At 41.4% G+C, this 25663-nt stretch overlaps 1 protein-coding gene across 1 annotated transcript; it reads left to right on the top strand.

The window, feature by feature from the left end:
* taf2 (TAF2 RNA polymerase II, TATA box binding protein (TBP)-associated factor) lies at nucleotides 1-24576 on the top strand. The gene is made up of 27 exons (XM_070835781.1): nucleotides 1-497; nucleotides 716-770; nucleotides 1522-1682; nucleotides 2298-2416; nucleotides 2770-2911; nucleotides 3967-4198; nucleotides 5109-5293; nucleotides 5485-5598; nucleotides 8355-8454; nucleotides 8859-8944; nucleotides 9070-9205; nucleotides 9351-9505; nucleotides 10349-10463; nucleotides 10836-10945; nucleotides 11350-11415; nucleotides 11673-11799; nucleotides 12277-12402; nucleotides 14559-14699; nucleotides 15043-15153; nucleotides 15391-15584; nucleotides 16313-16452; nucleotides 16873-16942; nucleotides 17811-17920; nucleotides 21323-21552; nucleotides 22219-22383; nucleotides 22606-22708; nucleotides 22822-24576. The coding sequence occupies exons 1-27, from the start codon at nucleotides 448-450 to the stop codon at nucleotides 23115-23117; spliced, it is 3639 nt and encodes a 1212-aa protein (XP_070691882.1). The 5' UTR covers nucleotides 1-447; the 3' UTR covers nucleotides 23118-24576.
* The last annotated feature ends 1087 nt before the right edge of the window (nucleotides 24577-25663 follow it).

Here is a 25663-nt window from a genome sequence, read left to right as displayed (position 1 = left end):
AATGCAATGAGCAGCCGGGTAGAGAGGATATATTTGGATGATTTGATGCACAATCAACAGCAGCAATTAATATAAGGAGCTATTATCTTTTATGCAACACCTACTGGGGTCATGACCGGCTCATTATTATGGACACATCCCATATGGTTGCGGTAGAGAACTACACAGCAGCCTGAAAGACAAGCATTCACTGCCGAGTATCGCTAACGTTACAGTGCTGGATGCTGCATTTGACTCTGACTGTCGTTGTATCGATTCAGATAACGTGTTTGCTAGAATAAGGCTCAGTTTTTGAACTTTTTGCAGCCTGGAAAAGTGCATGAGCTCGCTGGATGTTGAGCTAGCAAAGTAACGTTAACGTTAGCTCGGCTGCTAAGAGGGAAACATCGCGAAGCAAAGTTATGGTTTGTTGAAACTTGAGTTAAGACACAGCAACAAGAGGCGAAGATGAACAGGAAGAAGGATAAAGGCTTCGAGAGTCCGCGTCCCTTTAAATTATAAGTATTTTTTGTATCATTTTGTCCTTGTTAGCATGAAATGCTTTGCAGGTAGCGTTAGCTTAAAGTCGGCGAGCCTGCTTAGAGCACAGACAGTAACTTTACTTCAAATACATATTGACAGATATCTCAGCTTATTGATTGAGTGTCTTGCTAAATTCGTAGCTCAGATTTAGCTTCACCACATATTGACATATCTGTTCTGTCATTGCTTTCACGACCCACCAGGTGGTGTGCATCAACAACATCAACTTCCAGAGGAAGTCTGTCATTGTGAGTACAGCAGCTTCTGTGTAACAGAGGAGACACAACACGGCTGTCCTGTTTAATCTGTCCTGTTTAATCTGTCCTGTTTAATCCGTCCTGTTTAATCTGTCCTGTTTGATATCTAGTTTCTGTCATTGTGCTCAATGTCAAGCTGCATCCTGTCCGGTCACTGCACCTCCTGTAATATTGTAGCTCACAGTAAGGGACAGCTGCATGATGATCCTCGTTCAATCATGGAGAATAACTGATTTCATTGTAAATAATCATACAGTGTATTATTAGATTAGATTAGATTAGATTAGATTCAACTTTATTGTCATTACACCTGTACAGTACAAGGCAATGAAATGCAGTTTGGCATCTAACCAGAAGTGCAATTTGTAGAAAAAGTGCAGAAATATATATAAGGTATGTACAGAATATACAGAATTACAGAATTACAGGTGCTACTACAGAATTACAGGTGCTACTACAGAATTACAGGTGCTAAACAGAATTACAGGTGCTATAAAGTTATAACACCAAGAGCCACATGTAGTAGATAATGGGTATAATGGTTGATTATTTGTATTTGCTGGATGTTATGCAGGGTTGTCCGTGTCGGCCAGTTGTGTTAATCCTAAATCACGAGCACGTGGGATGACTTGCTGCTGTGATGAAGCCAGCAGACACTTTGGAGCAATGAAAGTCACTTCAGCTGCCGATGAGCTCTATAAAGCATTTTCACCAACGTCTTCCTCTCTTTTGCGTCACTTAGGGCTATGTTGAGCTGACCATTTTCCCCACAGTGGTCAACCTGAACAGGATCAAGCTTAACAGCAAACAGTGCCGCATCTACAGGGTCCGAGTCAATGAACTCGAAGCCCCGTTCATTTACAATGACCCCACGCTGGAGGTGTGCCACCATGAGTCCAAGCAGTGAGTATATCAGTGCTCTGTATGCGACTCCGATGAGCATTGCAGTGAAATCCAGAAGTCATAGCTTGTGGTTTACGCTGTAGGCTTTAATATTTAGTCTCCAGGCTCAATCCTATTGTGTGTCATTAGATCTATTAAATCATCATCACTGCCTACTTAGTCCAAAATGTCACCTAAAAGTAATTGACTAAGACACTTTTTTTCTGATTTAAAGCAACAAAATAAGTGCCATTATATTTATGCCTCATCAGCTCCAAGGCACCAATCCTAAATCAAGCCAAATTCATTTTAACTATCTAATTACTCTTGAATAGCTAGTAGTTGTGAGCTTCTTTACTAGTACAGTTGTGTCAAAAGGTCTGTCTCTGTTAGATTTCTGACTATAAGTCACTGATATCTGCTTAAACTGATATTCTAGATTTCCTGCCTACCAAGTTAGCTTTGAGAAATGTGGAACTACATTTGGCTCAGATGGTGAGGTGTGGAGAAAATATTTTCATTTCTCTTTTTGGTTTCCTGTAGTTATCTAACGTTTCACAGGGGCAATATCACTGTCTGTCTACTTAAAGAGGGATGGTGGCATATTGGTCAATGTTCTTATGTGTGTCTTTGTAGGAGAAACCTCAACTATTTCTCCAGTGCCTACACAGCAGCAGTGAGTGCCGTGGACCCTGATGCAGGACATGGGGAGCTGGTCATCAAAGTTCCCTCTGAACTCTGGAAGCAGGGAGATGGTAAGACAGTGGCATGAAGGCAACTGAATATTAAAAAAGACACACAAAAGTTAATTTTGATAATTTTCTGTGTAAAATGCAGAGGATTCTGAAGTGCTTTTTTTTTTTTTTGCCAATCAAATAGAAACATAATCTACTGTCTGTTTTAAAATTCATCACATTCACCACATAATCTTCCATAATCAGTGATCAAATTTTAATCAAACTCCTTGCCAGGTAGTTTGAACTGACATGGTCATAAGATGTGGATCACCATGTCTCCTAAGAATATGTGTGTACGGTTTTCTTCTCTTGGATTATTGACAGAAACTGTAAGACTGACACACCAATGTTTCTGTATTTTGTGTCCCCAGATCTTAAAGTTTTGAAGGTGTACATAGAGTTTTCCTTAGACCAGCCAAAAGGAGGACTCCACTTTGTTGTTCCTGAGATGGAAGGCAGCATGGCGGAGAGAGGAGCTCACGTCTTCTCCTTTGGATACCAGAACTCCACCAGGTCTAGAGACAATGACTAACCCTGATGTAGTTGAGTCAAATTAACAACACTTGTTTTTAATTCCACAATGCCAGTTACAAGAATCAAGATGTCACTATTGTCACAAAAAAGATAGAAGAATATAAATAGAAAAATAAAGTAGATGACACTGAAACTAATATGAAGAATACATAAATAGAATACAGAAAACTGAAGATTATCCCATTCGTCCATTTCCTGGCACGCCTTTGAAGCTACACATTGTAAGATTGAACAAAGTATGTCATCCCAACAAATTCAGCTGCTATTTGCACAAATTAAATTTGGCTGTTAGGTATGGACCCATTTCTGCCCACAGAGTAAAAACTACAGACTGTTGTCTGTCCAGATGAATCAGCCTGTCACATATCTTCAGTTTATTTTGGTGTAACACAAGTACAGACCAGTCGGATGTTTCAAACTGCATGTGTTGTTCACGTTTTACAGTCAGTCATGATGTATTTTACAGAGAGGAGCACTTCAAATGTTTGAGCCGTTATCTCTAGCTGCCTTTTTAAACGATCATTGTGGGTAGTGTCCTGTCGAGGTTAGACGGACTGCTTCTACTCTGAAGTCCTACATGAAGATGGACATGTAGTATTATGCATTAGTAGATTAGACTCTCATCTTTTCTGGGCACTGTCATGAAATGTCACAAGCAATGACCCGTCATTAAAATAATCCAGGTGCAAAACACAGGAGTGTACAACAGAATACATAAAAGTAGATTTGGAGTCCAACAGTTTATTAAATCCTCAAAAATGTTTTGTCCAACTTCACCACAAGGCTCTAACAGTGTCAAATAGTTAATTTGTTTTAATGTAGGTGCTGTCAAAACTGGGCTTTGAAGTAGACTTCTTAATGTAATCTGGCCCAAGTACATAGTAATAAAGCCTCCTGCTTGTAGTCTGTTATCATGTCACAACTCTTAAACCTTTTTAGGCTTTGTCTTCCTCTAAGCTGCCCATGATGGCAGCGGTCTGTACAGTCCTGTATGTGTCCGTGCTCAAAGCTCATTAGAGTGTGTCCTCCCCCAGGTTCTGGTTCCCCTGTGTGGACTCCTACTCAGAGCTGTGTACGTGGAAGCTGGAGTTCACCGTGGATGCGTCCATGGTGGCGGTGTCCTGTGGCGATCTGGTGGAGACCATCTACACCCATGACATGAGGAAGAAGACCTTCCACTATGTCCTCCCCATCCCCACTGCAGCCCCCAACATCTCCCTGGCTGTGGGGCCCTTTGAAATCCTCGTAGATCCCTACATGCATGAGGTGGGTTTGTAGTGACCAAAGGTGGCTTTAAAATGATGGTGCAGTCTGGGATGCTGGAAGAGGAACCAGCAGGATGGCTGCGGGTCCTTAAAAAGTCCTAAAATGTCTTCAGTTCACGTGAACTAATAAAAGTCGCAACATCATTTAATGTCATTTAATCTGTTGATTATTTTCTCGATCAATCAATAAATTGTCAGATCTATAAAACTCCCAAAACTCAAGATGACATCCTAAAATGTTGTTTCACTTTTCTGTCATAAAGGAGTAAAGAAACTAGTAAATTTAAGAAGCTGGAATCAGAGAATTGTGACTTTTTTTTTACTTAAAAATTACTCAAACCAAGTAACAGCTGTCAACTGATCATTTAATTGATTAGTTATTGCGGCTCTAACATCTAAAATATTTATTACTACATGTTTCTGGTAATGTTCTTTTGTCCATCCTTGTATTTTCTGCTAACGACCACTAGATGTCCCTAAACACAAGGTGGCAGTATTGAAGCTCAGGTTTTGTTACTACAGAGGCTTCTTCAAAATGATAAAATGAAATACTCTTTACAACTATGAATTGTATTAGTCAGATTATAAATCTATCAAGCCACTTTATTTCATACATTCAATGAGGTAAAAAGTGGTGTGTGGACATCCTGCCTGTCTAATGTGTAATGTTAGTAAATGAAAAACAAAGGGGACGTCTTGGTATTGTTTTATGGCTACTGTCATTAAGTTAGACAGAAGATAACAGGTATTATTATTTCCTCTGTTCTCTGACCAGAGGACTAACTTTTAAAAATGTTTTTTAACCTTTTTAATGTACATGTTAACTTTTTACTTCCTGTCTCTGACATTTTGAAACATGCGGATGCTGAATAAGTAGCTCTATTATTATTCTTTGTCCTGTCCCCACCCAGGTGACCCACTTCTGCCTGCCACAGCTGCTGCCGCTGCTCAAACACTCCATGTCTTACCTGCATGAGATTTTTGAGTTCTATGAGGAGATCCTCACATGCCGCTACCCTTATGCCTGCTTCAAGACTGTGTTTGTGGACGAGGCATACGTACAAGTGTCCAGCTATGCTTCCATGAGCATCTTCAGGTAAGCATGAGGTCGTGTGAGTGCCTGACTCTGTCATTTCTGTCAACATCTCCTCCCACAAACATTTCTTTTAGTGTGCAAGACTTCTTCTGTCTTTAAAGATAATTTAGATTAACCGTTGCACATTGTAATCATACTCACTGTATTCATCTCATCCTGTACCAACTTCAGTTGTTGTGTCTGTTTTTCAGCACCAACCTGCTCCACAGTGCAATGATCATAGACCAGACCCCAGGGACACGCCGCTGTCTGGCCCAGGCTTTGGCACAGCAGTTCTTTGGCTGTTTCATCTCCAGAATGTCATGGTGAGACACAGCAAGGCTGTCAAGTCTTAGACAGGAAGTCTAAGCCACGCACGCAAATATGCCAGTTGGAGCCTGCAGATATTGGAGGCTCATTTCTCACGGGCTGATCGCATTGTCAAACGAGAGTGTTTAAGCCCAATGTAGGAGCATTTTTCTGCATCTGCCAGGAAACAAACGTTAAAATAATAGTTATGAAACAAAAACAAAACTGCAACCAAAACTTTGAGCTTGTTAGAGCAGCATAAACATTGCAGTGGTTTACCAATGTGATTAGCATTTACCGAAAAGTTAATGGCCTTGAAATAAATGCTTGTTGATTCTGGATGAATTTAACTCATTACAAAGTCTAAAGACATTTTCCAAGTTTTTCCCTTGATCATACATGCATGAAACATCAATGGGACTAGCCCTGGCTGAAAGGCCTCAGCGTGCGTAGAACAAAGTGTTTTTTTTTTTTGTCTAACGGCGTCTAAAACGCTTCCTGAAACAGACAATCGTACGAGCATGCCTTTACACACTGATTGGCCAGGTGTGAGGAGTTGTAAACGTCTGCAGGGTGTGAACTTCTGTGTCAAGCTTCATTCTTCGTCCAATTACCTTTTTTCACTTTTCATGTTTACAACACCATCTATGCCTTCATGGAGAGACTGTCCAAAAGCCCCCTCTCTATGACAGCAGGCCACCTTCAAATGTGGCCATTCGAAACGGGTATAAACACTTTAGCCTTTAGATATGATCAGACGGTGTGTCGTAAGGACGAGTTTGATTTAAGCGTTCTGAGTAACCAGGTTTGTATGTAATGGAAAAGTACTGTCATTATTGTTTGGAACAGTACTCACATAATGTACAAACCACTTTTAATAGAACCAAGCAACTCCCTCCACTGTTTTCTGGTCTTTTTAAGAAGTGTGGTAACATTTAGTCCTCAGACTTTTTTTCACATAAGGCCAGTGATGAGAGATTTACAACAGAACTAAGCTATTTTGTCAGTACTAGGAGTCAGAAGTCGGGCCAGCACTCGCCTAAATGACTGTATTTGCCAGCGTGATGGATTGCTGTGTTACTGCTTGGCAACTTGCAGTGTGGTTGGAGTGTGTGAGAGACTGGGGGAGTAATTCAGAGAGGCTTAGTTGTGTTAAGAGGCCCATCAGTATGATTGTAACACTCTAGTGCTGCTAGCACCGTGAAAAGAAATGCTTGGTGTCCTTCCTTCACCTCCTCTCATTCTCCTCTCCTCGCTGACCTCTAAACGCACATCAGATGTGGCACTTTGTTTTGGTTATGTCGTTGAGCTGGCCTGTGTTGTGTAAGAAAAGCCCTCAGAAGAGCCAGATCTCTTTGATTTTAGCAGAGCTCGATGGCGCTGCCTGCTAGCAATTAATCAGAGTGGGGGTTAACTGGGGTCTGTAATTGAAAACAGGCCACGCTCAGTAGCCCATCAGACATATAAAAGAGAGAGCACAAGAAAGAGAAACTGTTTTTTTCCCCTCATCTGTGTCATTGGACTGACAAATGGTGAAGTTGTTTGTCAGCTTTGTAAAAACAGGACCTTGGATTACAGAAGGCCAGCCCCCAACCAAAGGAGCTCCCACTCAACTAGTTGCTGCTAGTTCAGGCCATTAGTCATGTAGTTGTTGCACGTTTATTATACTGATTTAATTTTAATATATTGTTGGGTGGAGCATCAGTAAATGGTTTGACTCCCAAGGCTGAGAACGCAGAAGTAACATTAACACTGTTTACATTACAGAGAAATACAAAACCGTAACAATCAGCCTTTAAGTTTTACAGGTGAAAAACTTCCTGTAACCAACCGACCAATGAAAGCCTGGTCAACTCAGACTCTTATCATCCAATAATGTTTGGTTGACTGTCAGGGGGCAGCCCTAGACTACAGTTTTATCTCCTCCTTGTGTGTCTGTCTAATAGAAGATGAACCAGGTTTCTTCTTAATGAGCGTCTGCTGATATGGCCTGTAGTATCTGAAGGTCTTGTTGTCTAATATGCTGGATTTAAGGGGATTTTGTTATTTGGTTTCCGAGCTTTGGGCTGAGATCATGAGAAAAAAGAAATTCAGGGAGTTCCTCAGTCATAATATGATGTATAGACAGAGCGTTAGAGGAAAAGAGTGGAAACACTTTTCTCCATATTGCTGATTATAGCATACACTGATGAAATCATCGTTACTCCATAAGCCAGACTGGATTCAGCTCAGCATCAAGCGGTGAAGCTGCCAAGGTTGAATCAGCGTATTGTGCCTCTGTTTTTTACAGGCTAATAAATCCAGGCTGATGGCTTTATGAGAGTTGCATTTGCCATGCCAAGTTTCTTCCTAGAAATACCCCAGGGGTAAACCTCACATCATAAGTGACGCGGCATCACAAGTGTGGCCTTAAATGCTTGAAAAAGGATGTCTGCTTTCAAAGACCTCAAACCAGTGGGCGACAGGAGTTGAAAAGGTCAAACTAAAGTGGGACTTTATCATCAAACTCTCAGTTTTAAGGTGCTCACTCTTCTAACTCCATTTACCTGCCTGCTTCCCTCACACCACACTACTGCTGTAAATTATTCTTGTCCAGTTGTCATGTAGCTTCACACCTCTTGGTTGCTATAAATCAGATGCTAAAAAGAGGATGATTAAATAAAGATCAGACATACTTTATGCCAGGAATTAAACTCTCCGCTGATTAATTCATTGTAATGATTTGTTTCCTAAGCTTAGAGTGCAGTGACATGATGTGTTGTTACCTCTGAAGGGCTGATGAGTGGGTGTTGAAGGGAATCTCAGGCTACATCTACGGTCTATACCTGAAGAAGACTTTTGGAGTCAATGAGTACCGCCACTGGATCAAAGAGGTTGGTGACAGTTTTAGTTAGTCTACGACAGGACGACAAGTAATGATTATTTTCATTGTTGATCTGCTGGTTGTTTTCTCGACTAATCGATAAGTTGTTTGGTCTAACAGATGTCAGAAAATGGTGAAAAATAATGACCACTGTTTCCCAAAGCTCAAAATGAAATTCAGTTTACAGCCACAGCAGAGTAAAGAAACCAGAAATGATTTACACTTAAGAAGCTGAAATCCGATTTTCTTTGGAAAGATTAGTTCCAATTGATTAGGTTATTAACAGATAATGTGCAACTATGTTATTGTTCTTTGACAATTGTGTTCCAGGCAGGTGTCATTGGTATTTTCCACTATTTTCTGATGTTTCATTAGAGCTGCGACCTTATTCAATCTTATTCTGTTGTTTCCCAGGAGTTGGACAAGATTGTGGACTATGAACTAAAGATGGGAGGAGTTCTGTTACACCCAACCTTCGGCGGAGGCAAAGAGAAGGACAAGTAATGCACTCAATTTCAGTTTGAATGTCTATGCATCCATGTGTAACCTACGTTTAACTTCTGAAGTATCAGTAACTTTCTTGATCATAATTGTATGACACACTGGGAACTTTTTTTCTCTTCAGTCCAACTCCACATCTTCACTTCTCCATCAAGCACCCCCACACACTCTCCTGGGAGTACTACGAGATGTTCCAGTGTAAGGCCCACCTGGTGATGAGGCTGATAGAAAACAGGATCAGCATGGAGTTCATGTTGCAGGTTAGACACAAACAGCATGTGCTTGTCTTCTGCCTCTGTAATTGTCCAAGTTGAAACGAGTTAGCGTTTACTTCACAACGAAAATGGGTGTAGTCCTCACGTGACTTCTGTGTTTTCTCCTGTCCCCTGCTCCACCCTGCTTTAGGTTTTCAACAAGCTTCTGAGCCTGGCCAGTACAGCCTCATCCCAGAAGTACCAGAGTCACATGTGGAGCCAGATGCTTCTGTCGACTCACGCCTTCCTCAAATCCATCTCCAACGTCTCTGGCAAAGACATAGGCCCCCTCATCAAACAATGGGTGTATCCTTTGATCCGTATTGGATCTCTGTTAGCAAACAAACATAGTGATTCTAAATGAACTGGCTGCACTCTATGACCTCAAACAGTTGGAAGCAATGGCGGTTAATGCCTTTAAAAGTTGTTTTTTTTAAGTTTATTTGTGCATGTTTTGATGTCTGAATGATGAATTTATTGAAAAAACATTGGAGCTGGTGTAGCAGATGGCTGCAGCTGCAAAATATGCTGCAATGGCTACAGTGTAATCCTGTGGGAGAACTGACACGCTCAGATTGTTATTCAAAGTGTCTAACAGCATTATAGAGAGGATCCCTACAGAATTAGGCCTTTTTGTTTAAGAGTTCGATCTTATTCTTTGACCAGAAACAGCTATTCTATCACTTTCGTCAAAGCCACCAGACTCCATTAACAAAAACAGTCATTTTACTTTGCAGAACATGTCAGTGGTTTGTGTTGTTGTGTTACTTTGGTGTTTTAAAGGGTTAGTTTGGATATGAACTAAACCCTTAAAAGACCAAAGTCACCAAAATTCTGTGTCCTGTGAGGCAAGATAACCCAGGTTTAAAAATACCAGAGCTCTCCTCTTTAAAAATAGAGCACTTGGCTGGGTTTTCTTTGCCGTAGCTCAGTTCCACTAACGTGAAAAACCACTAGAACTTGTCATAAGATATGGAAACACCTGCATGAAATAAAACTAAAAGTAGGCAGAGAGAAGCAGACCGGCACTATAGAGTGTCATTGCATTATATAACCCCAGTAAATGGGACCTCTCTTAACCGGTTATGTTTGTCCCCAAGTGTTCGTTGTTGTTGGCATATGGTTTTAGTCTTAACTTTTCATACTCAGAGACCAGAGTGCTGTGGTGAAATTCTTTGGCAGTTTTGCCTTCAACAGGAAGAGGAACGTGCTTGAGCTGGAGATCCGTCAGGACTACACATCATCTGGAACTCAGAAATATGTGGTGAGCGTTTAGTTTTTTTTAGAATAAAATCAAGGTAAACAGCTGTTTTTAGTTATCAAATAATAACATGAAAATATACAATGGTTACAACATCTTAAAATACTTTGTGCTCTTGTAACCAATTAGGATTTTTAATTTTTAAATGTCTTCCATGGCAGGTATCACATATGGCACAAATATTGCTGTTCTTCCTGAACAGTCAATTTGTATGAAAACCAAAAAGCCGTGACTGAAACAGATAAATCAGTCTAGTAATGTTAATAGATTCCATGTGTGAAAGCAGCTGGAAGTACCATTACAAAAAGAAGGGGTTTTGTTTTTTTAATCATTATTTTGGTTGTTGTATGTAATCATATGTATTTTTCCCTGCAGGGTCCCATCAAGGTGACGGTACAAGAACTGGATGGATCCTTCAACCATACGCTGCAGATAGAGGAGAACAGCCTCAAACATGACATCCCCTGTCATTCCAAGAGCAGAAGGTTTGCACTAAATTAAACGTTTACCAAATTCTCTCCAAATTACAGCAAACACATCTTTCTAAGCAACAAAAGCTTTAAGTGCCAAAGACAGACTAAAAGAAACAAAGAGCTTTTCACTGAGTGTGTTTTTTAATGGTCAGCAATGTGATAGCATATTATTTGCCATGTGGGCATGTGGCTGCTGTAATGTTGTATCATTAAAGGAGACTTGAGTATATCACTGTCAGCCTTCATGTCATGTCTCCTGATTTGTTCATCTCGTTGGTCTCTATTCTATCTTTGCTGTTTCTGTCCTCAGTCCTCTCCTGAGCACTAGTGAAACAGAACAGTTTTTAAAAAATGAACATGTTATTCTTCTAAGTTTTTGCTGTTAAATCATTTGTTGTTCTGTTTTTTTTTCCTAGAAACAAGAAAAAGAAGATCCCTCTGATGAACGGAGAGGAAGTTGACATGGATTTATCAGCCATGGAGTAAGACTGCCGTCACTATTGGTCTCATATTGATACACCATATATTACATGAATGTTGTCTTTTTCCTTCTGTTAAAGCTGCATTACATTTAAGTAATTCAATGTTCTCCACATGACTCACATCACCCAAACATAAAGATTACATTTTGTGTGAAAGCACCAATGGATCCAGGGAACCAGCTTTCTCTTGCGTGAGTTAAGTTCAGGCACTTTATTTTTCTTTCCCTCAATATGTTCGTGTCCTTTTACGTCTGCAGTGCCGACTCGCCTCTCCTCTGGATCCGGATTGACCCAGACATGTCCATTCTGAGGAAGGTGGAGTTTGAGCAGGCCGACTTCATGTGGCAGTATCAGCTGCGCTATGAGAGGGATGTAGTTGCACAGGTGGGCTAATGGCAACAGTGTAAATTACTGCTCTCCTAATGCGTGCTTCTGGTAGAGGTGGCTGCCAATAGTAGGACTTATTTTGGATCCAGTTCCCGATCCGCAAAATACCCGTGTTCATTAAGCTCCAACACTAATGTATTGTCTTTTGTCTCTTGTCTCTTTTCACTCTTTTTTATTAGCCAAGAAAAACTGGAAACTTATAGGTAGCAGCACCTCATTTTTAACTGACTGTCGCTGGTTGAAGTCATGGATTTATAAATAATATTTCATACTATGTTATGCTGTCTCATCTGTACAGTCAACAAAAGCTGATAAGACACCTCTGAGTTATTTTAGGCGTTTAGTTTACTTGCAAATGTTGAAAGGTGAACCTACGAAGATTTGATGAGGAGTTTGAAAGAAGAAAAGACAAAATACTGCTGAACCCCTTCCCCAGCTTCCAGTTTGATAAGGATATTTCTATCTCTCTGTCAGGAGGAGGCCATCTCGGCACTAGAAAAGTTCCCAACTCCTGCCTCCAGACTGGCTCTGACCGACATCCTAGAGCAAGAACAGTGCTTCTACAAAGTCCGCATGCAGGCCTGCTTCTGTTTGGCCAAGGTATGTGTGTGTGTGTGTGTTTGTATATCATTACCACTGAAGTATTATACAGTGATTTTTGAAAGAAATGAAGCATCTGGGCAGCAGGATTGTGTTGAGTCTGTGGGTGCAGATGAGTGGATGGTTCTGTGGAGTCTTCTGTGTCCTTCCCTAACCTTCCTGACATCCTCTCGGTCTGTTAAGGGGTCACACCAGCAACCTTTTCCAACCGTCTCTCAAAAAATAAATGTTCTCTTCTCTCATTTCTTCTCAACCTCTGGTTGCAATGATAATGACTGACATTGAACTTTAAACAAAATCTTTCTGTTTTGCTGTTTGTATGACTTTTTATGTTAAATGAGCTGGGTTTTCCACTAAAACAGATGATCTCAAGGATTATTACTATAAGTTCTTGAACTTGGGCCATCCTAAGCCTCTGGATCCAAATGGCCAAGGCTTGGTGTTGTTTAGTTCTTTGCTTAGACTCGTCCAAACTGGCACTGTCTGGGGTACAGAAATGTGGTTTAGGGGACCTGTGGAGTGGTACATTTAAGTGGGAAAACAGTCAGGTCATTTTAGGTTTTGGTCCTCTCTGGTAGAATTTGTTATGGAATTAATTGTCTTTGAAATGAGTAAAGAAAATGAAGGAAAATCTTCAAAGTAAAATAATGAGTGTGGAGGAAGGGTGGAGGAGAGAGAGACTGTAGCTTGGCAAATATGGACTGACGGGGAAGAGAAGATAAAGGGAATGATGTGGATGGGTTAGTAGATGACAGAAAGAGGAGGGAAAGAAAGGCCTAGAGTGGAGAAAGGGACCAAAAGAGAAATAAAGTGGTCTGAACTTGAGCTGGTCTCACCTCTGTTGGAATTTCAGAACCTGTCATTTCTATTGAGTTAAGTTGACAGTGTCTCATATTTCTTGTCCATATCGTCTCTACTAACTTAATATTTTGGTAAAAATCCAATTTTTTACAAACTTTTTAGTTCAAGCAATACTGTGAAATGGGCTATAGAATGAGAACAACATGTAACTTCCCATCCAGCAAGGCCACCCACCAGTTTAACCCTCGCTGCACTTAAGCTCAGTTGACTGAATAATCCAATTCTGTGGCTGCAGGAAATTCTCTATTCTCTGGATTTGGTCTTGTCCAACTTTAACCCCATTGGATTTCCGCCATTCGGCTTCCACCTGAACCAATATTTTCACAACATGATAAACTGAGTGGAGGCTGAGATGGCAGCACTCCGCTTTTTTCATTAAGTTGCTGTGTTTGGCCGCAGAACCCCCAACAGACTCCATCCTAATGGCCTTTGGTATATACTTCACACACAGATTGACATAGAAGCTCATACACGGAGACATGCACATACTCGGACGTGCACATGCACTCATAGACTTGCGCACCCACACCGACCACAAAGTAAAAAAATGACTGACTTAAACCCTCAGATGGAGTTGGCTGCATCATGATTGGTTGGGATGGCATTCACTTGATTGTTATTAGTAGAAAATGTGGAAAGGCTAAAGGAACAGCCCGAGGGTACCAGGGTGGGGGGTGGCATAAAAACTGACAAATGCGTACACACACACGAAAAATGCAAGTGTTCACGAATGTGTGCAAACTCACATACAAAAACATTCCTGTGTGCATGCCCCCCTTTATTTACCTTACCAAATGACAACATCCCGTGTCAGTGACCCATAGCCCTATATTACCACATTAACATAAATTCCCCAATATCCTGTTGGAGCCCAAAGACCACTGGAGCCACTGGTCTTCATACCTGTGGAAACCTTGTGTGCTGCTCATGTGTATATTTGCCTTTTACTTTGTAGTTCAGTTCTCACCACAAAAATTATAACAGACAGAGAGGACATTGTTATACAAGTTACAGCATTTTTGACGTGTCATTAAGTGTGCCAATGCAGTATTTCTCTAGTAACTACAATAGCTCGTGAGAGTACGGCTTATACTGTACCTCTGTGTACATTTTACATTCCACATGCTCTGCAGAAATCTTGAATCTTTAATCTTTATTTCTAATCTGTTATTCTACTGTGTTGACAGCTGACAGAGGCTGCCCTCCACATGTGGCAACTTCCACAGAACTGAACTGAAGTAGCTAAAAGTATAACTGCATTCCTCTCATCTCTCGTGTGCATGTTAACCTGGCAGATCGCCAATTCCATGGTGAGCACATGGCAGGGCCCGCCGGCGATGAAGTCCCTGTTTACCCGAATGTTTTGCTGTAAGAGCTGCCCCAACATCGTCAAGACCAACAACTTCATCAACTTCCAGAGTTACTTCCTGCAAAAGGTACATCAAGCAAACAGAATACACTGGCAGGCATACAGCAGCTCTAGTAACCGTCAAGTCGCCCATAACAGACTGTATCGTCATTGTATCGTATTTTGGACACAACTGCTCAACAACAAAATTTGAGATTCCTTATTATGAATGTTTCTTTATTTATTTATTCATTCAGCCCCAAAATTCCAGTGTCGGCTGGTTTTTCCTCACAAGGCCAAGTGCGACACCATGTAGCACTTTGTAAAATGAAGCTATGAGATTGTGTTTGTCCATCTTTTTTGTTGCAGTTTCAAATCATAATTACCTTTTTTTTTTTTGTGTGTGTGTGTGTGTGTATTTTCCATGTCAGACGATGCCGGTTGCCATGGCGCTACTCAGAGATGTCCAGAACCTCTGTCCCAAAGACGTCCTCAACTTCATCCTTGACCTCATCAAGTACAACGACAACAGAAAAAACAAAGTAAAGACACACATTCACGAACCCTCTCACCCTTTTACCATTGTAACTCTTAAAGACTCTTAAACACACACTTCTTTTGGCATTCTAAAAAACCTGAAGAGAGATTTGTTTAGATTTTGCTATTTTACACAGACCCACACAAAATCTTTGGCCTGAGTGATCAGAATCCACAAATTTTTGTTTTAATTTCTCCTTTTTTCTCTTTCTTCTCGCCTCCTCCCCCTTGGCTGTCCTCAGTTTTCCGATAACTACTACCGCGCAGAACTGATTGAGGCGCTGACCAACTCTCTGACGCCAGCCATCAGCATCAACAATGAGGTGCGGACGGTGGACAATTTAAGCTCTGATGTCCGTCTCATCCTGGAGGAGATCACACGATTCCTCAACATGGAGAAACTGCTGCCGAGCTTCAGAAACACCATCACTGTCAGGTTAAGAGTCTGTTTGTCTGTTTCTGCTCCACAGATGTTCTCCTAAAACATGTGTTGTTCCTGACCACTAGCGATAAATACCCCAGTGTGTGCCACATTGACAGAGAAAGCTGAGCTCTGCTAGTCGAGATGTGCCGGCTGTGCTTACATTTTCCAGGGTGTACTGCACACACGCCTCTGCCTTCCAACCTCCTGAATCCACCCAGCTCGTGGACTTAAAGTTAGAAAGGCGTCCCAAATACTTCTGAGGTGGAGAAAAGTGATCCAAACTGACATAGCCTGTAGCTCTTCCTGGTCGTTACTCAAATGACGGCGCTGGCGAGCTCAGCTTTCTCCGTCAGTATAGCACTTATTGCTTCAATGGACCATCAACACTGACTTTACGTCCATACAGAAAATGGCAAAGTCTCTCCTTGAGATTGAGGTAAATTTCAGTGATAATATAATTTGAAGTCTTCAGTTAACAAGGCTTTCGTGCCTTCTGCCTTTAAACATTACACAGAGATTCATCTCAGGTTTAAATTCATCGCCTTGTTTGTATTATCTCTGTCAGCTCAGTTTGTAATCCTCAGATTTTTTGACAGTCGTCTGAAGGCAACATTTAAGGGTGGCTCAGCTTGGCATATTAGATTAAGGAATTAAGTTGTTTTGTGGGAAAGAAAGACGTGATACTTCCACAAATCAAATATCGCACATTTTTCATCTCTTCTTCTCTTTCCTCTCTCCAGTTGTCTGAAAGCGATCCGTCAGCTTCAGAAGAACGGTCATATCCCCAGTGATGCGTCACTCTTCAAGTCCTACGCTGAGTACGGACACTTCGTAGATGTTCGTGTCGCGGCACTGGAGGCGCTGGTGGATTATACTAGAGGTAGGACATTTATCACACGTATGCCTGCTGTTGTCATCATTATTATTATTATTATTATTGTTAGCATTATATAGCATAGAATCCCCAGACTATTTTCAAACAAACAGGTTTTATCCCCGAGTTTAAATCCCCACACATATTGTACTTAAAGAAAAACACATTTTATATTCTGTCCATATGTGGCGCTGAGAGGGGAGGTCTTTGTTTGCTGACATGGGGCCGAATCCTCAATTAAGATGCAAATAAGTGTATAATTAAGACATGATATTTGAATGTTTGTCGAAAGAAACACTGTATTTGCTGCAGCTTTATTTTGACACAACTTCAGTATCTTTAGGACGTTTAATCGTAGTGACATGTCTTTTTTTTGTATTTGTTCTGCCCTTTGTGCATGATATTGTTTGTCTTTTTCTCCGGTAGTTGAAAGATGCTCAGCAGAGCTGCAGTGGCTGCTCAACATGGTCCAGAATGACCCAGTTCATTATGTCAGGTCAGCTAACACCAGCTAGCACACACATGCACTCAGTTAACACACATTCATATGTCTGTACAACTCCAATTTCAGTGTTTTTTCTTCTTCATTACCATCATCTTCCTAAATTGTTGTCAATTCGGTCACATATTATACTATTACATAAAACAGCTGTGCGTAGTGTTGTCTTAAAACAAAGAAATGTAATAGTTTCTGTCACCATAGCACAGAAGTCAACCACCATTATTAAAAACCTGTGTTAGCCATATAAACAACGGACAATACAAAATATAAACAACAGTGCATAGCAGGAAAAAAAAAATGGAAGAAAGCAGAAAGTTATGGACAGACAGTCCAGTCCAGGCTTTATGTGACTTTATGGGGGAAATACGACTTGATTCTGGCTCGTCAAAATGAGACGTTGCCATACCAACTGCCAGCTGGCTTGTGTCACTTTAACGTTCGTATTGGCGGTGCGAATGCAAACAGAAAAAAGGAACCTTTGAATGTATGAAGCTTTTGGCTGAGCTCCCCAGTGGGGAGTCATGTCGACTCAGAGCTAATTGACCTGAAAATGCCTTGTCAGTCATATTTTAAGACTTGAGAAATGTGAACTCATCCTTTAATAGTAGGTTTTGGTATCGCAAAACTTTTTGCCAAAAACGAAAAGGCTTATAAAAACGATTATAATGATATACAACCACTTTGTGAAACTTTTTACTCGTACCTCCCTGCAGTGTACTTCTCCATCTGGATAAGTGATCATGCACGGACACATTTAAATCACCAACCTCACCTGCTCTTAACGACGGCTGTTAACGGTCAATGTCGATTTTCACCCCCTGTTTGTTTGCTTGTCTGTATTTCCTGTTTGTTGTCTGATCAGACATGAGATTCTGGGCATGCTCTGCAAGAATCCACCTTTCACCAAGACCACAGACTCAGCTCTGTGTAATGAAGCTCTGGTCGACCAGCTCTGGAAGCTGATGAACTCAGGTGAGAGAGACACACACACACACACACACACACACACACACACACACACACACACAGCCTTTTACTTCTACACTTTCCAGTCTTTTGGTTTCAAAACCATCCAAAATCTCCCCGCTCTGCTAAAAACTTGTTCCAGTCCTCCGTACACAAACACACACTCTCATACTCTTTTTGAAACACAAAATGTAAAATCCTTTTGGCGTCTTGTTGTTTTTAAGAGTCAGTCAAGCTGTTCTCCTTATAACAAGCTGCACAGACATACTTAATACATTTTTCAGAAGTATATAAGTCATTCACATCGTTAGGAATATATTGAGTTTAAGGTACTTTTTTTCACAGGGTTCACTTAAAAAGTCTTAATGCTTAAATTGCTGTTTTTATTTCATGGTAAATTGAATATCTTTAGGTTTTAGAGTGTTGATCACATAAAAAAAAGTCATTGGGAGTCGTCACCTGGAGCTCTGGGAAGCTGACATGGATTGAGAAAATAGTCAGCAGATTAAAGAAAACAATTGTTAGTTGCAGCTGTAATGGTTTGTCTTCCCTTTGTTGTTGTTCAGTGGATGGAGAGAAACACTTACATTACTAGAACGTACATTCAACCCACATCCCTGTACAGTAAGGATATGTTCAGGCATGGTACCCTTTTCCCTTAGATTCATCATTTGACATGTGTTGTCATCTGACATCTGCCTTCATCTCATTAATAAAAAGAGGTTAAAACGGACGGCTTCCTTTTCCTCAGATGGACAAAGGTGGAGATGAATTAGTTTCCCCTTCCACATGTGTTTGACTGGACAGACTTCTGTCAGACTGCTAAACCAGTCTGCCTTTGCACAACTCACTGACACAGTTTCAGTGTTCTCTGTGAGCTGCTATAATAGATCCCAAGGGGCTTTGAATTAACTTAAAAGGAATCACTGTGAAAGTTGGTTCTGCTGTAAATTATTGTTTTCAAATGGAACACGTGTGTTTCAATCAGCTGGTTTCCAGATTTCTGCTTTGCTCTCTTCTAGCAGAAAAAACAGACGAGCCTTCAAGCTTTGCTACAGTTTATCGTGCAGTGAAGTATAATTTCCCTGTGAATGTTTGCTGTTTGATGGTCCACATCCTTCAGGATTTACTGCTTCTCTGCCCCTTTTGTTCTTACCTGTGTTATTTCTTTTTCTCAGTTGAAATTGTTACTGCACAGTCTTGGCACACTTGCAGTTCCGCTTGCTTACTGGCTGCACATGCGTCTCCAGTGAATATACAACCAGGGGTATTGTGCCTGTGGTTGTGTTATTGTCCATTCAATAAGATGGAGCCTCAGTAGCTGAATGGTTACAAAGCACGACATGTCATACCCCTCTTTCTCCCCCATTTCCTGTCTGTCTTTTTACTGTCTAATGAAGGTTAAAAAAAAAAAAAAGGCCCCTAAAATAATCTTACAAACAAAGAAGTTTATGCAATAATATGTAGAAAATACTAAAAATCAATCACAAGTTTTCGAAGCCCAAACTGACTCAAGTGTATTCAATTAATAGTGACGTAAAACAGAGACAGCAAGTTCACACATCTGAGAGGCTGGAATCAGTAAAGTCATTTTTATTTGATAAATGACTTCATGATTAATGGATTTCCCATCAACAGCAAATTGTCTGTTGATAGACGAATCATTTAGTCAACTGGATGTCTCAGCACTGCTCCACTTTGTAGTATCACACCGCTCCTGTCGATATAAGACAGTAGTTCTCTCAGACATGTGGCTCTAACAGAGATCTCCCAAGATTTGTGCACATCCTCCTCATTGGTGCTACTTGGTTAAGATATCAGCAGCCCCCGATGCCAAAATGTACTTATTCCAGCACTTCTCCACCTTGCAGGGTGTTTTTTTTTTCTCCAAATAGCTTGTTTGCATATGACATTGTGTCACAGCGACTGCAGGTGGAGGGAAGGAAGTGATTTTCAACGTTTGAAGCGAATCACAAACTCTCAAAACGCCTGTGGTTTGCATTGTCTGTGTTTGTTAATATTGATTAGACAGACAAATCACAAGGAGCTTTGATTGAGTACCAAATGTTGTTGCAATGCAAGATATTCGTCGTATAATGTATAAAACGTGTGTGCAGTGACCCCTCCGTCAAGGGCAACATAACTTGCTTGGCTAGTTATAGCTTACTGTTTCCTTACTTTTGTAACCTAAGTTATTTATTTTTCTTTGCTTTGCTGTAACTGAACGATGATACATAGCAACGATAACTAATATAGTGGCTCTACTGTCCTTGTTCATCGTCATTAAGAACCGACCACCATCTGTTCAGTGTCATTATTGTCTGGTTGTTTCTTCCAGTCGTGAATCAGAACAAGGTTACCGTCTACTTTTGGGTGCTGTTCCTCCACCGTCTGCACACACGGTTCAGCCTTCTATTGTGTCCTCAGGTTTCATTATGTCTCTCTCTTCCAGGGGGTCCTATGTGTCTTTCAGCCAGCTAGCCAGGCCATAACGGTTCAGTCTGCCAATCCAAATACACACCACCTCCAAGTATATGTTCACAGTTCTATATTCCTGAAAACCATTGGGCTCTTATTGCAACATGTTATTTAATTGATTGACTTACAAGCTTGAAGGATGAAGAAAAATATCGATGATCATTATTTCCAGTGAACTGCTGTTTGCCGGTCAGTCAGTATGGGTGGCTGTTGGACAAGCCTGACTGTGCTGCCAATTTAAATACAGAGTGACCAGAGTGTGGTAACCCTAAATACTACGTTATGAAAATGTGTTGGTTGTTTTATCCCCCCCACACACACAACCCACAGCCCCCGACATGTTAAACACACACTCGCACAGGATGATGTTTCACTGGCTGAAGGTCAGTGCTGTAAGAACACAAACTCCGAGTAAATTCTGCTGCTGCTAGAGTCGTTTATTTCAACCTTCTTCTAAAGCCGCAGTCCACCCCCCATGTTAGGCGCCGGGCCTTTGGATTGTCAGCTTCAGCAATATTTGGCCCGTAATTCATTCCAACTCTCGGCATGCTGCTGCTCAAGTGACTCATATAATGATGCATTTAGCGCTCGTGTCACTGAGAGCTGATTATCTTGTGTTTAGTTGTGCTCACATTGTCTCTTTGGGGATGTCAAATAAAATGTGTGGTTGAAGGAACGTGCAGCTCAGGATTAATGGTTTGGGTACGTTCTAAAAAAAACACACACCACGAGCAAGTCTGAAGGCAGAAGTGTTGATAGCTTTTCCGAATGGCCGCGCTCAAACACGGACTGACATGCCTGCTGTCATAGAGAGGGCCGGGATGTGATAACGTTATGCACGTTGTGTCTTTACTCCAAGTGTCACAGAGGTGTTTAAATCTTACTTGCCACCCCTGTAACCCCCTTCTGCCTGGCCCGTCCTTTACTCAGGTACCTCCCATGACTGGCGGCTGCGCTGCGATGCTGTGAATCTCTACTACACATTGTTCGGTCTGACGCGGCCCTCCTGCTTGCCGCTGCCAGAACTGGGCCTCGTGCTCAACCTGAAGGAGAAGAAAGCTGTCCTGAACCCCACCATCAAGCCTGAGCTGGGGGTCGGCACTGTCATGGACACGCCTGCCAGCATAGGCATCCACGGGGTCGGCATGAGCTACACGGCCGTAAGTGATGTGGGATCTATTCTCAGGGCACTTGGTTCAGTGTAAATAGAAAATTTACTTTATGAACTAATGATTGGACTAAAGTTGAAGTTTTTAACTTGTGTAACTTCAGCCAACAAACACATTAGTTAAAGAGACAATGCATCACGTAACAGCTCCTGAATCATTGGTTTCTGTGCTACAGTAATGGTGATGTAATCAATAAGCTGCTTTGTGGTCTTTATGTCCTTCTCATTTAATGTCCTTGATGTAGTAATGCTATATAAATATTCAGATGGCACACAGATAGAAACTACTTAATAAAAACTGTGTTATCTTAGAATTGATCTATATAATTATGGGCACCAGTGCTGCCAACAGTGATTGGCTCTACCTTATTCCCATTGCATCACTGTTGTACCCAGAATGACTGTAAATGTTGGCTCCGACAGCTGATTGAATCTATATTATCCCATCCTGGACTCAGCTTAGCTACCCTGCATACTGATAGGACAATACCCATGAAACCTAGGGAGCTGCTGCCACTCTCTTAGAAGCGACAGTAAAATTCTTACACAGAACTATGTGAAGTATTTCATTATTGTGCTCAAAAAGAAGTGGTTTCAGGTGTAAAGGTAAATAAATAAGCCATACTACAACATTATCAAGTTTGTTTGTGTCTGCCAGGTGGATGAAGAGCCAGATCCTATTTCATTGGGGGTGTGTGGGGTGGGCCAGCCTCCTCAGGGCCTGAAGAGGAAGGCTGAGACCCCGCTTGGCTCCCCTCCAGAGCCAGGACAGATCCTGCAGCCACAGGATGACGATGGAAGAGCAGGGCGCTTCAAGATCAGGGTAACGGACAGCTCTGGCATGACTCCACTTCCCTTTTTTTTTGGTTTATTTTCTGAGCTCTGTCCTGCTCTTCTCAAGTCTCTTGTTCTATGTGTTGATTGAGTTTTATTCAGGCGAATAGATTATGAACTGCTAATGTCTCAGCTGTCAACATAGATTAACACACATTATTTCTGTGAGTCTGTTACCTGGTATTGATACACAGTCCTGGTTATGTTGTAGTTCAACACAATGGAGGATGAAGATATTGATATGGAGACTGTTCATGATAGTCAGGCCTTCATTCACCATCATCTCAACCTGTTAGAGAGACCCTCTACACCGGGTAAGCACACACACACACACTTACGTCTTACGTTGTTGCAAAAAAGACATAAACACATAAAAAGACCCCAAACAATGGTGACACACACACAGTTGTCCCCTTTCTCTTTTAAGGCAAAGAGCCTCCGTCGGTGGAACAGTCCATGCTCTCCATGCCCGCCACGCCGGTGCCGTCCTTCTCCAAAGAGACCACGTCTTCGTCCTCCAAACACGGCGGCGAACATGGTCACCACCATCACCACCACCACCACGAGCACAAGAAGAAGAAGAAGAAGCACAAGCACAAACACAAGCACAAGCATAAACACGAAAGCAAAGACAAGGAGAAGGACAGAGAGAAGGACTCCCACGCCTACAGCAACAGCCCGGCGAGCGGCAGGTCCCTGCGCTCACCGTCGCTGTCCGACTAAACATCTGGACGAGAACAGCTTTTGGTTCAGTCAGGGTTACTTGGATACATCCGTCTTGCAGTAGCAGGCTTGTATCCCTGTAAGTACAAAGTGTTAATCGAACTGGTTACTTAGTGTTATCGTATAGGAAGAACTCATCTGGAGAAAGTGTTAAAGAAAAGGATGCTGTTCAAGTTCTGTAATCCTCAGATAAATGACAGCACTGAGGTCCTGGGCAGAAAGAGCCGTGCATGTTGGTTTGAGAGAGGAAACATGGAATTCTGAACTGAGGCTGCAGTGTCGTTAAGGTAAACCCTCCAGAGGCGTCCTTGTGTCCTCACACACACACACACACACACACACACACACACACACACACACACACACACACACAGGCTGCAGGAGTCTGTGGACTTTTAACACTGCTTCCAAGCTGTCTGAGGCATGCAACCACATACACCTCTCTCCACAAACAGGCAAATACAGTCTTAGCTGACCCCACACCACCCCCTCCTCTACACAGACACCACTCTGGTGTGCCTCATCCCCGCAGCTCCATCCCAACAGTCAGTCAGTGGCTTCTGAGGGGAAACACGACGGACTGTGGTGTGGATTTATCCCCTCTGCCTGGACTGGGCTTCCGGTGTCTTTAACATCCCGCAAATGGCATTTCCCTGTTTGCTGGCAGATGAAAGTCAAACAGAGGAACTTCACTGTACTGTACAAATGAAACTCAAGTAATACTAGTGTGATTTTTAAAAATACTTTTTGTTTCCCGGCTGTCGTCATTGATTAAAGATGCTTTTGTGTTCATGAGTGTTTTAACAAGGTTGAATCCAGCTCCACAAAGGCGTTCAAGGCTGGGTTTGCTTTGGCACAGTTTCTTAGCCTTGATTAGGCGGTTTTAAAACAAAGAAAACAACTTGCAGATTTCCAAATTCCCCATTGAGATAACAGGAGGGTATCAAAACCGTGAGTCAAAATGTAAAAAACAAAAAACGGTTTTCTTATTTAGCCAGCTTCCTTAATTCACCTTGTCTTACATAAATAAGACAATAAAGGAAAAATAAAGTCTCAGCATTCCTGTATAGATTTCTGGCTTTGGTTAAAGAGTCCCTGTCAGCATTTATACTCATTTAGTACTTGTGAATTATCTAGGGAACCATGGCCTCCACTGAGTTCTGAGATTTCTCTTGAAGGCGGTGAATTCCCTAGTTGGAATTTAAATAAAAGGTCCATCGGTCTGTTCTTCTCGTTCAACTCAATAATCTATTGAAAGCTGTGACACAATATTGGTTTTGTAAAAGTTTAGCAGGTAAACCAGTCATGACAGAAATGTAGGGGAAACAGAGATAATGTTCATAGTGGAATTCACAATCTTTGATGGAAAAGTAAGGATGCAACGGCCTGTTTTCTACATTGTACTTTTTGTTTAAGACTTGTTGATTTTATTATTTTTAAAATAAATTGAATAAAATGATCTCGCTTGATGCCTTTGTTAAAAATGGGTTGTGGCAACGTTTGAGCTACACGGAAGGTTTGTTTTTTTGTCTGTGTCCCACTTAAATCCATAATCTCATCTGGAAGACCACCAGCATCGGTTTAATCTTAAAGGTCCCAGCGGCACTTTGCACTGCTGAGTTTCCCCAGTGGTACTTTTTCCAGCACCTATCACAGCTTAGTAATACACTCCTACTAGGATTCACACCTGGTACTTAACCAAATGGACACATTTGTTATTAGCCTACACCACATGAGTTCAGGAATAATACATACGTTTTTAAACTATTGGATTTATTTCCAGATTATCTGAACTAAACAACACCAAATGTAGGATAATACAACAAGTAATTAACACATGAACAACATGTCAGTACTCTTATACAGAATTAACTTCACTTGAAAAGAAATTTGGGGAAAACCAGGAGAAAATCCAGTCAGAAGATGCTCTCAGCTCCACTATGAGAGATTTTTAAACTTTGTCAAAGCTTTGACTTCATTGTCCTCCTCTTCCTCCTCCTCCTCCTCCTCCTCCTGGCTGCAGCCAAGAAACCCTCAATATAAGAAAAATACTTTTAGTTTGTTCATTAATACTCGGTCTTTATAGATTTACTATATTATATGATCATAGTTCCTTTTATAATAGTTTAGCCAGACATTCATACGCGCTGCAGTGAAATGATATTGACTTTATTACGTCTGTATTTATTGCGTTGCTTCAAACTGCTCCTCGCAGATTAAGTGCAACATCAGGCACTTGCCATGCAGCCACTGTGGGTTTCTGAGGCTTGATGGTGGACCTGCTTAGAGGCATTAAAGTATTCATTTTAACTGTGTGGGACAGCGAGGAGGAAAGTGTGGAGACATCGCACACGTGGTTTTAATGTGTTTATTAGTGAATCAACTCATCTTTGCCCTAACGCACAAATACGCGTCCGCAAAGCTTGAGCTCACACCTCCTTCCAGGTTTCACTGCCAATTGTAGCAGATAGGTGCAAAGATAACTCCCCGAATGTTTTACATTATAAAAACTAGAAGAAGAAAAAAAAAACCCAGCCCTCGTAGCC

This window comes from Pempheris klunzingeri, chromosome 8, assembly GCF_042242105.1.
Source record: "Pempheris klunzingeri isolate RE-2024b chromosome 8, fPemKlu1.hap1, whole genome shotgun sequence".
Taxonomy (NCBI): domain Eukaryota; kingdom Metazoa; phylum Chordata; class Actinopteri; order Acropomatiformes; family Pempheridae; genus Pempheris; species Pempheris klunzingeri.
The sequence above is the reverse complement of the archived record's forward strand: the minus strand, read 5'-3'. Positions and strand labels throughout refer to the sequence as shown.